This window comes from Raphanus sativus, chromosome 6 (genome assembly GCF_000801105.2).
Source record: "Raphanus sativus cultivar WK10039 chromosome 6, ASM80110v3, whole genome shotgun sequence".
NCBI classification, from domain to species: Eukaryota; Viridiplantae; Streptophyta; class Magnoliopsida; order Brassicales; family Brassicaceae; genus Raphanus; species Raphanus sativus.
Window position 1 is genome coordinate 9,429,084 of NC_079516.1, and position 10,014 is coordinate 9,439,097.

Sequence of the window (10,014 nt, forward strand, 5' to 3'; positions counted from 1 at the left end):
AATGTGGACGAAAAAAATCTGAACATGTAAAAAATATGTAAACAAAAAAGACGTGGACATGGATGGATGAAAAAAGTGAAAAAAAAAATTAAATAAAAATCTCTGACACAAAAGTTGTTTTCTGTTCATAGTTAAAGAAACTTAGAAAAAAAACATTTCTTGTGAATAAATCTTGTTTAAAGAGATCGGAAGTTGTGCTTTTAATGGTTTTTTCTCTTAAACATTATGACTAGATTGTGGACATGGATACAGAAATATGAACAGAGAAAATATTGACTCGTACAGAGTTCACATTTTAATTTGCTTTTTATGTCTTTGTAGAAAAGTCAGATGTCTTTGTAGCCGTTATTTATTTTTTTTTTTTAAAATTTTTTATTATTATTCATCCTATCAAATGTTTTTATTTGCTTTTCTTTAAAAATTAATATATATATAAAAAAATATAATTTCACAATAGATTGTAATTTCTTTTTATCTACATTTTAAGATCCACTTTCATATATATTTTATATATTTTAAAAATATTATGTAAAATGTGTGGACATGAAAAATGTGGATAGAAAAATGTGTTCATGTACAAAAAAAAATATACGAGAACAAAAACCTTTCAAAGGTTTATCATTCTACGAAGAACAAATTCCAAAGAAAAACAAAGCCTCTGTAAATTATCCATTTTAAAAGACTACCACAACCACACTAAAAAACATACCAAACTTTCTCAAATTCCACATCTAAACAAATTAAATTATATGTTTTACACACTTATAAAAGCACAACCTTTTCAAGAACGTAGTAGCTTACATCGGTGAATTTGGACAAAAGAGACTCTGTGAACATCTTTACTCATGGGAACTGCACAGATGATACTCTTCAAAGTGCTCTCTCAATCCCAACAAAATTAGCAAACTTTCACCAAGCAGCTACTCCATCAACTCTAAGAGAATCCAAGCAGCTCTAGCACCAACGACTACACCAGATTTCTTCATGTTGTATGCCTCTGATTTCTTCTTGTTATTCGACGGCAGAAAGAGGATGATAGTCAATCATCGTAATTAGAGTTTACGAAATTGGAAAAGTGATTGAAATTAGAATCATCGTAATTAAAATCTAAGGTAAATCTGAGTTTGGAGAAAGATTGAAATTAGGGTTTAGATGTTGGAAAAGGGAAAGTGGATCTTCGATTTGAAATCAACAATGGAGAGAGAAACTATATTCTGTGTATTTGTGGATAAAAGAAAAAATATATTAAAATAACTGAATCATGGTTAGTTTTCTCTAGTTAGTAGTGTGGTTAGGTGAGTTAGTTTAAGGGCATGAAAGACAATAACTATGGGTAAAGTGTCTGGCCAGCAGGAAGTGTGTGTCCTAGGAGGTAAAAAAATCATAAAAAAAAGGTAACTACTGAAAGACATCGAACACTTTTAAACTCAACCCCCCTTGCCGTCTCACCCACAAACCCTAAAAAGCGCTGCTCCTCCGCACTTTGAACATTCCCAATGACGAAGAAACACAACCCTTTAGAAAACCCCCCAGCCGCATCTTCAAGCGACGACGACGAAGAACTCGACTCTTCCGCTGGCGAAGAAGAAGAACAAGAAGAAGAAGTTAACGATTCTTCATCTTCATCAGAAGAAGACCAACCCAAACCTCCTTCCTCCTCCTCCGCCGTCACAACCGCCATCCCAGCTAAAACCTCCGATTCACACTCCGGATCCGAAACCGAGACCGATTCCGAATCCGACATCGCCGCAAAGTCCAAGAATCAGAAGCCTCCGCCGCCGCCAACCAACAAATCCGGGACCAAGCGTCCCAGCGAAGTGACTTCAAAGGAGACGAACTCGAAGCGAGCCAAGAAGGAGAAGAAGCCTGCCGCGTTTCACAGACTATGGACGGAAGAAGACGAGATCGCTGTGTTGCAAGGGATGATCGATTTCAAGAAGGACACGGGGAACTCTCCTTACGACGACACCAATGCTTACTTCGATTACATCAAGAAGTCCATCAGCTTTGAGGTTAGCAAGAACCAGTTCATGGATAAGCTGAGGAGTTTGAAGAAGAAGTACATGGGTAAAGAGAAGAAGCCTTGTTTCACCAAGCCTCATGAACACAAGTCTTACAGATTGTGTAAGTTTATTTGGGGACCTGATGGGATGGGTCTTGAGTCTGCTGTTAAGTCCAACGGCGGCGTTTCCTCGAAAAAGAGGACCAAGAAAGAGCTGTCTTTTGCTTCTTCTCCTCCCAATGGAGGTGATGAGAGGTTTGATTGGTTTGAGAAGTCGTTTCTCGTTCGAGGGATTGCGGGTTTCGGTGTGGATGAGAGTTATGTGAGACAGAGGTGGAGGTTAGTTCCGGTTGAGAGTAGGAAGAAAGTTGAAGAGAAGGTTAAGATGTTGCAGGCTAAGGAGATTGAGTTTGTGTTGCACAAGACTGAGATTTTGCGTGATGTGACATCTATGATCGCTGAAGCATCTAAGAACAGAAGCCATTAGGATGATAGATTTGATCTGGTTTTCAAATGCCCAATGTCTATGCTTCTTTGTTGTGTTTTTTGAACTTAGGATTTACTTTTTCTTCTTTATGATCTCTACTTACTATGTAATTTTCTGGTTTATTTTGATGGCTTTCTCTCATATGAAACTCTCTATATTGGATTTGTTGCTTATAATATACAAACACATTAAAAAGAATTACTGTCAAGTGTCAAGCCTAAGGCAATTTGGTGAACTATGAACAAGATCCTAGCTATGGTCCTGATGTTTGGTTCTTTCAGTTCCGTATTTTTATGAATGTAGTTATCAGTTTGGTTTGAGTAATATGAACAAGAATCTAGCAATTTATGTTTAATCAAATGGGTTTGTTCTGCAAAACTCTTTTGTTACAAAAAATCTTGTGATAACTTTTAGTTAAATGATAACAAATCTGCAAGTCAATGAGTCTTGTTTTGATTCGTAGGTGAGAATTTAGGAAGAGGAAGAAGGTAAACAAAGTTAGTTGCGTCACGTGCTTACCCTCTAAAAGGTCTTTTGATCAATGGTTGTACCAAATGAGCAGAGTGACTATTACAAGCTTATTTTTACTTCCTATATAGTAAGCAAGTCTCAAGATCTTAACCTCTCATAACAAAAAAATATCAATTTCTGTGGCGTTAAGAATTTATAAATATATCAGATGACAACAATCACTGATCAGACCACCGCAACTAAGAAGGCTTGTGTCATCGGTGGCACAGGAAACTTGGCCTCTATTCTCATCGACCGTTTGCTTCGAAATGGCTACGAAGTTAACACCACCGTTAGAGATCCAGGTTCTATCTTTCTTTCTTGTCTCTGTTTTTGAATGTTTAGTGAGACTCTTTGTTCTAAATTTTTTGCAGAAAATGTGAAGAAAATGGCAACCCTAAGGCTAATTCAAGAGCAAGGGAACCTTAACATCTTCAAGGCGGACTTGACCGATGAAGGGAGTTTCAATTCACCAATCTCTGGCTGTGAATATGTTTTCCATGTCGCAACACCAATCAGCTTTACATCTCAAGATCCCGAGGTCTGATCTTTTTTTAACATATTTTATTGTTACTCTAAAAAAAAAGAAACATTTCCAGATGATCGTGTTTGGTGTTTTCAAATGAACAGAGAGACATGATCAATCCAGCTATACAAGGAGTGATCAACGTGTTGAAATCTTGCTTAAACTCCAACTCAGTCAAGCGCGTGATCTACACTTCTTCAGCTGCTGCGGTTTCTATCAACAATCTTCCAGGACCTGGACTTGTGATGACCGAAGAGAACTGGTCTGATATTGATTTTCTCAGAAAGGAGAAGCCGTTTAACTGGGTAATTACACTTCCTTGCTTGCTACGCAAGATATGTTTTTTTTTTCTTTCCTTACCAAGTTCACTTACTTCATCTCTCTGTTATATATTTTTCTAGGGTTACCCAATCTCAAAGGTGTTAGCGGAAAAGGCTGCTTATCAATTTGCTGAAGAGAATAAAATCGATCTCGTTACCGTTGTTCCAGCACTCATAGCTGGAAACTCTCTCCTCGATGATCCTCCCAGCAGTTTATGTCTCTCCATGTCTTTGATTACCAGTAAAAAAATATTTTTTTTTTGAATAAATTTTAAATTTTATTCACCAAAAAAAAACCGTTTTTACATCATGTTAACATGATTTTTTTAATTTGATGATACTGTTAAAGTTTGACAGACAAGATGATGGTTTTTTTTTTGTTAGAGAAAGAAATGCATCTGACTGCTTTCAAGGAAATGCAGAAGCTATCTGGCTCCATTTCGTTCATCCACGTGGAAGACCTAGCTCGTGCCCATCTGTTTCTTGCGGAGAAAGAAACAGCTTCTGGTCGCTACATTTGTTGTTCTCACAACACAGATATTCCAGAGCTTGCGGATTTTCTCAGACAAAGATATCCTGAGTACAATGTTTTGTCAGAGTAAGCATTTAGCTCCCACAGAAATTGCAAATTTTTAATTGAAAATGGTTTCTCATTTTTTCTCATCAGTTTTTTCTTTTTGGGTTGTGAAATTTGGCAGATTTGAAGAGTGCTTATCAAGTGCGAAACTGAAGCTATCCTCGGAAAAGCTCATCAACGAAGGCTTTCGATTTGACTTTGGGATCAATGAGATGTATGATGAGATGATGGAGTACTTTCGGTCAAACCCATGGGCCTAAAGAATCTTGATTTTCCTGTGCTGTAAAATGATTCCTATAAATATGATTCCTATAAATGGCTTTAAATAATATGTTGGTTTATTTTATGTCTATTTACACACAATATATACTTGCGAAGTTTGTGGATTGTTAATAAAATTTATGTGTGGATAAGTTTCAAGCTGTTTATACCTTATACCGTTGCCTCTTTGTTTTTGAACTTGGAAGTGTTTATCTTTATATGCAGTGTTGTGATTATTATACGACTATGTTTTGTGACCATCTTAAAGAATGTACAGACATGAGAGGATTTGCTTCGTACAATTGAACGATTGATTAAGATTGTAGACTGAATTCTTAGAAATGTAAAACCTTATGCATTTATGATCTTAAAACAGTATGCCAGTATCAGTAGACTAATTATGAAAAGCAGATCATCAACAGAAGAGAGCTCGAGATTTACTTGTGGCTCAAAAAGTAATCCATCCAAACTAGACCCCAAGTTCCTATAAACCCGAACAAAAGAAAAGTAGACATCATCATTCATAGGTAAAGACTTCACTATTGCTCTTGCTCATCTGTTATTGGTAATAGCAATCTTTTAATTGGCATCAGATTTCTCGAGAGCTGCAATTAAGGAAAAGAAAAAAGCAAAATTAATCAGGAAAAGAAAAATCAAAGAAAGGCCAAAAAGAAAGGGAGGAGATATTACTGTTGTAGTTAAGAAGCTTTTCAATAAGATCGACGTGAGTCATAAGCATACGCCTGCAGCAGTAACGGACTAAACCAATCGCATCAAGAGCATCCCTGCATATTCCACAACCAAAAAAAGAAAAAAGAAGATAATTCGCAACTCATCAAAATGTTAATTTGAGAACGTAAAAATCATCTTGTAGCTTAACGCATAGGGGGATAAAGATTCAACTAGAAATGTAAACAACAGAACATCTTGCTTTCGGTCATAAGCAGACACTCTTTTTTTTTCACACAAAAGTATCAATGAGGGAATACAAAAGGGGTTACCCTTCGGTGTAATCAGCCTGGAGAAGATCAAGGTATGTGTCCCATTTGTTTCCAATCACCTTATAAGAATCATAAAGCTCAAAACTTTAATCATAAATAGAGAAATATTACAACCTATAAAGACTATCAAATTTGCCTCAAATATAAACGAATCATCGAAATAAAAAAAAGGAGAAACCTTTCCACAAGTAAAGCAACGAACTGGAATGATCATCGTGCCACGAACTAGAGCTCTTGTGTCGCCGCTCTTGCGATTTCTTCTTCTTTTTTTAGGGTTTTCTCTTTCGCTCTTGCGTTAGTGAGTTTTCGCGTCTATGGTATTATATCTGGACGTATTTACATTAAACGGCACCGTATCCTCAAAACGACACCGTATAGTTAAGGAGAAAAGAATAAAAGAGGAAAGAGATTTACAATTTAATTTCTGAAAAATAGATAGAGAGGAGAAAAGAAAAAAAAAAGGTTGTCTTGTTCAATCTCAAGTGATCTCTACTCCTCGACGACGACCTTTACTTTTGAAGCATCGATCTTTGTAGCTTTCCAAGAAAATGTTGGAGAAGATCGGGTTGCCGGCGAAGCCATCTCTGAGAGGAAACAGTTGGGTCGTCGATGCTTCTCATTGTCAAGGATGCTCTTCTCAATTTACCTTCATCAATCGCAAGGTCTTTCTCTCTTTACTCTTCGTTTTTCGATCAATTCAATACTTGCCTCGAGATCTTCACGGACTCAGTCTTATGGATCTAGTTTTGATTGAAAGTTAGGATCTTTTTAATCGTAGACTTAACTGAATGATCTGTCCATTAATTTGCTCAAGATTTGTGTTTTTGTATGTTTTTTTTGTAAGTGAGAGAGTATGTGTTTTTGTTTTAACAGCATCATTGCCGGAGATGTGGGGGCTTGTTCTGTGGTAGCTGCACCCAGCAGCGAATGTCCCTACGTGGACAAGGGGACACACCTGTCCGTATATGTGATCCTTGTAAGACACTTGAAGAAGCTGCTCGCTTTGAGTTGCGTCATGGCTACAAAAACAGAGCTGCTGCAAAAGGTATAACCTACCAATCTCATTTGATGGAAACTTGCGTTTTACATTTGGTTTTGGTCTAAAATAGGCTTGTGTGTTTGATCAGGAGGTGGATCATCTAAAAGGACCGTAAAGAATGAGGATGATGTTCTCAGTGAGATTCTTGGATCTGATGCTGATGTATCTTCTTCATCCGAATCGGTTACATCTAAAGATATGGGAAGCAGCAGTAGTAACAAAGCTATGGAGTTGGACGCTGCTGCTACTCCTGAAGAGTTGCGTAAACAAGCGGTGGAAGAGAAGAATAAGTACAGAGTGCTTAAACAACAAGGCAAGTCTGAAGAAGCTCTGAAAGCCTTTAAGAGAGGGAAGGAGCTTGAGAGACAGGCAGACGCCCTTGAGATATCCTTGAGGAAGGACCGTAAAAGGGCACTGTCCTTGCGAGATGTTGCCGAGACGCAGAACAAGGCTGCTACTAAAGAATCTAGCAGATCACAAAAGCAGCCTCCACGTAAGGATGATTTGGCAGCTGAGCTGAGGGATCTCGGTTGGTCTGATGATGAAGATAAGAAACCAGCTACTGTGAGTCTGGAGGGAGAGTTTTCGTCTCTTCTCCGTGAGATCCCTGGAAGGAAGACTAACCAGCAGAAGAGTGGAGGGGGAATCGACAAGAGTCAGGTTATTGCCATCAAGAAGAAGGCGCTTGCGCTTAAACGTGAAGGGAAGCTTGCAGAAGCTAAAGAGGAGCTGAAAAGAGCTAAAGTTTTGGAAAGGGAGATTGAAGAGCAGGAACTTTTGGGTGGGGCTGATGAATCTGATGATGAGCTGTCCGCGCTTATCAACAGCATGGATGATGACAAAGAAGATGATCTGTTAGCTCATTATGAGGGAAGCCATGATTTTGATGACATTGGTAACCTTGTGGGAAGTGTAGATGATATTGGAGTTGATGGTGAATTTGATGTCACTGATCAAGATATGGAGGATCCAGCTATTGCTGCTGCGTTGAAATCTTTGGGTTGGACCGAGGATCCTGGACACCGTGAGAATGTCCACACTCAATCTTCTCCTAACAACAGAGAAGAACGTTTAGCTGAAATTCAGACATTGAAAAGAGAAGCTCTTACTCTAAAACGAGCTGGAAACGCTGCCGAGGCCTTGGCTACACTGAAGAAGGCAAAATTGCTTGAGAGAGAACTAGAGTCTGCTGATACATCCCCACAAACTAGGGCAGAGAAGGACACGAGCATGAAACATCCTCCAAGAAGCAGGCTAGCAATCCAGAGAGAGCTTCTTGCAGTGAAAAAGAAAGCGCTTACTTTGAAAAGGGAAGGGAAGGTCAACGAAGCTGAAGAGGAACTGAAGAAAGGAGAGGTTCTCCAAGAGCAGCTAGAAGAGCTGGACAATACGTCAAAGTTAGCTGCAGCAGCAGGAAAGGCTATTCGTGAAAGAAGAGATCTTGGAAACGATATGCCTGATATCTCTGTAAGTTCTCTGGATGATGATGGAGAGGTAGATGTCAAAGATGAGGAGTTAAATGATCCGGGTTACCTCTCGATGCTTAAGAGCTTAGGCTGGAACGATGAAGATAATAATCATGCGGGTGATTCATCAGGAAGAGTTGAAGCAGTTAGTAGCAAACCAAGAAGAAGCAAAGGTGAAATACAAAGAGAACTCTTAGGGCTGAAAAGAAAGGCTTTAACTTTGAGGCGTCATGGTAATGTTGATGAAGCAGAGGAAGTTCAGAAACAGACTAAAATACTGGAAGCCCAGTTGGTAGAGATTGAGTCAGGCAATAATCTTACTACTGACGGTAACCAGCTAAAGAAAACAACCACTGATAGTGGGATGAATGTAGAAGAAGATGATAGCGTTACAGAAAATGATATGAAGGATCCAGCACTATTGTCTACTCTCAAGAATTTGGGATGGGAGGATGAAGAACCAAAGAGACAAGAAGCTGCCTCTAGCTCTTTGCAATCTACTGGTCCACGGGTAGCAGCTAAAAGCAAGGGACAAATCCAGAGAGAACTGCTGGACTTGAAAAGGAAAGCACTTGCCTTGAAGCGTCAAGGGAAAAACGGAGAGGCTGATGGAGTATACAGTAAGGCCAAAGTTTTGGAAGCACAACTAGCTGAAATGGAGACCCCCAAGGATGAGCCAATGGGTGATGCTTTTGAGAAGAAAGTCTCAGCACCTACCATCAATCCTACAAACTACATGGACGTTGATTTGTTAGGAGACTTTATCTCCCCTGCTAAATCTGATGGGATGAGTGAAAGTAGAGTTGTATCTCAATCGGGCCAGCAGCAACCAAGTATGATGGATTTGCTGACTGGTGAGAAGTCTCAAACACCTGGTAGTTTTGAATCAGTTTCTGTTCAAAATACATCTCCTCAGAACACGCTTAAACAAGATATACTGGCTCATAAGAGAAAGGCACTTGCTCTGAAGAAAGAAGGAAAGATAAGCGAAGCTAAAGAGGCATTGCAACAAGCCAAATTGTTGGAGAGGAGACTAGAGGAAGGAGAAAACCCTTCTCCTGAAAAACTCGGACGAGAGGCTTTGGTTTCTGCAACGCAACCTCCTGTTGTACGAGAGAAAGAGAATAGCCCGAAGCCAATGTCTAGTCGTGACCGTTTTAAACTGCAGCAAGAGTCGCTAAGCCACAAACGTCAAGCCATGAAGCTTCGTAGGGAAGGTAAAATGGAAGAAGCTGAAGCTGAGTTTGAAATTGCCAAAACACTTGAAGCTCAGCTAGAGGATTCAACATCCTCGAAAGCAGAACCGGTGGAGGATGTAGCAGTGGAAGATTTTCTCGACCCTCAACTCTTGTCCGCCCTCAAAGCTATCGGACTAGACAGTTCTGTGAATACGTCGGCGAGTAAGCCAGACACAGCACAAGCTGCTGTAAAACCAGTGAAACCGAGTCCAGCCAAGGAGAGTGATGGTAACCAGGAGAGAAGTCAATTGGAAGAACGCATCAAAGCAGAGAAGATAAAAGCTGTGACCCTGAAACGTTCAGGGAAGCAAGCTGAGGCATTAGATGCACTTCGAAGAGCAAAACTCTATGAAAAGAAGCTAAATGCTCTTGCGTGAATTTGATCAACTCTCCATTTTAGTTGGATTTTGTAACATAACCTCAATGTTGTTTTGAGAGTTTTATCAGAGTCAGACTTTTTTAGTAAACATAACTTTTTTTATGGAACTACAAAGAAGACTCTTACACTTGTAAGAGATCATTTTTTTTTGTTAAGATGAATTTTAACAGATATTATTAGATTTATCTAGCTTCCAGTACAACAGCAT

At 39.1% G+C, this 10,014-nt stretch overlaps 4 protein-coding genes across 4 annotated transcripts; 3 read left to right on the plus strand and 1 right to left on the minus strand.

Moving 5' to 3' along the window:
- The first annotated feature begins 1,425 nt into the window (after positions 1 to 1,425).
- LOC108827954 (probable transcription factor At1g61730) lies at positions 1,426 to 2,644 on the plus strand. Its single transcript, XM_056988014.1, has one exon. The coding sequence runs from the start codon at positions 1,497 to 1,499 to the stop codon at positions 2,487 to 2,489; it is 993 nt and encodes a 330-aa protein (XP_056843994.1). The 5' UTR covers positions 1,426 to 1,496; the 3' UTR covers positions 2,490 to 2,644.
- A 483-nt stretch (positions 2,645 to 3,127) lies between these two features.
- Positions 3,128 to 4,773, plus strand: LOC108810876 (anthocyanidin reductase-like). Its single transcript, XM_018582952.2, has 6 exons — positions 3,128 to 3,304; positions 3,374 to 3,540; positions 3,630 to 3,830; positions 3,927 to 4,086; positions 4,230 to 4,443; positions 4,544 to 4,773. The coding sequence occupies exons 1-6, from the start codon at positions 3,169 to 3,171 to the stop codon at positions 4,680 to 4,682; spliced, it is 1,017 nt and encodes a 338-aa protein (XP_018438454.2). The 5' UTR covers positions 3,128 to 3,168; the 3' UTR covers positions 4,683 to 4,773.
- A 220-nt stretch (positions 4,774 to 4,993) lies between these two features.
- LOC130495960 (DNA-directed RNA polymerase subunit 10-like protein) lies at positions 4,994 to 6,019 on the minus strand. The gene is made up of 4 exons (XM_056987636.1): positions 5,863 to 6,019; positions 5,685 to 5,743; positions 5,374 to 5,468; positions 4,994 to 5,288 (listed from the first exon to the last, which is right to left on the minus strand). The coding sequence occupies exons 1-4, from the start codon at positions 5,896 to 5,898 to the stop codon at positions 5,263 to 5,265; spliced, it is 216 nt and encodes a 71-aa protein (XP_056843616.1). The 5' UTR covers positions 5,899 to 6,019; the 3' UTR covers positions 4,994 to 5,262.
- A 97-nt stretch (positions 6,020 to 6,116) lies between these two features.
- On the plus strand, positions 6,117 to 9,991 carry LOC130496728 (uncharacterized). The gene is made up of 3 exons (XM_056989073.1): positions 6,117 to 6,346; positions 6,558 to 6,729; positions 6,812 to 9,991. Exons 1-3 carry the CDS (start codon positions 6,233 to 6,235, stop codon positions 9,802 to 9,804), a joined length of 3,279 nt encoding a protein of 1,092 aa, XP_056845053.1. The 5' UTR covers positions 6,117 to 6,232; the 3' UTR covers positions 9,805 to 9,991.
- The last annotated feature ends 23 nt before the right edge of the window (positions 9,992 to 10,014 follow it).

Coding starts and splice junctions, on each gene's coding strand:
- LOC108827954 (XM_056988014.1), top strand. CDS start 1,497: ATGACGAAGAAACACAACCCTTTAGAAAACCCCCCAGCCGCATCTTCA.
- LOC108810876 (XM_018582952.2), top strand. CDS start 3,169: ATGACAACAATCACTGATCAGACCACCGCAACTAAGAAGGCTTGTGTC. Junction 3,541..3,629: donor TTACATCTCAAGATCCCGAG/GTCTGATCTTTT, acceptor TCAAATGAACAG/AGAGACATGATCAATCCAGC. Junction 4,444..4,543: donor GAGTACAATGTTTTGTCAGA/GTAAGCATTTAG, acceptor GAAATTTGGCAG/ATTTGAAGAGTGCTTATCAA.
- LOC130495960 (XM_056987636.1), bottom strand. CDS start 5,898: ATGATCATTCCAGTTCGTTGCTTTACTTGTGGAAAG. Junction 5,744..5,862: donor GTTGCTTTACTTGTGGAAAG/GTTTCTCCTTTT, acceptor GATTCTTATAAG/GTGATTGGAAACAAATGGGA. Junction 5,289..5,373: donor AAAGCTTCTTAACTACAACA/GTAATATCTCCT, acceptor CCTTAATTGCAG/CTCTCGAGAAATCTGATGCC.
- LOC130496728 (XM_056989073.1), top strand. CDS start 6,233: ATGTTGGAGAAGATCGGGTTGCCGGCGAAGCCATCTCTGAGAGGAAAC. Junction 6,347..6,557: donor TTACCTTCATCAATCGCAAG/GTCTTTCTCTCT, acceptor TTGTTTTAACAG/CATCATTGCCGGAGATGTGG. Junction 6,730..6,811: donor AAACAGAGCTGCTGCAAAAG/GTATAACCTACC, acceptor GTGTTTGATCAG/GAGGTGGATCATCTAAAAGG.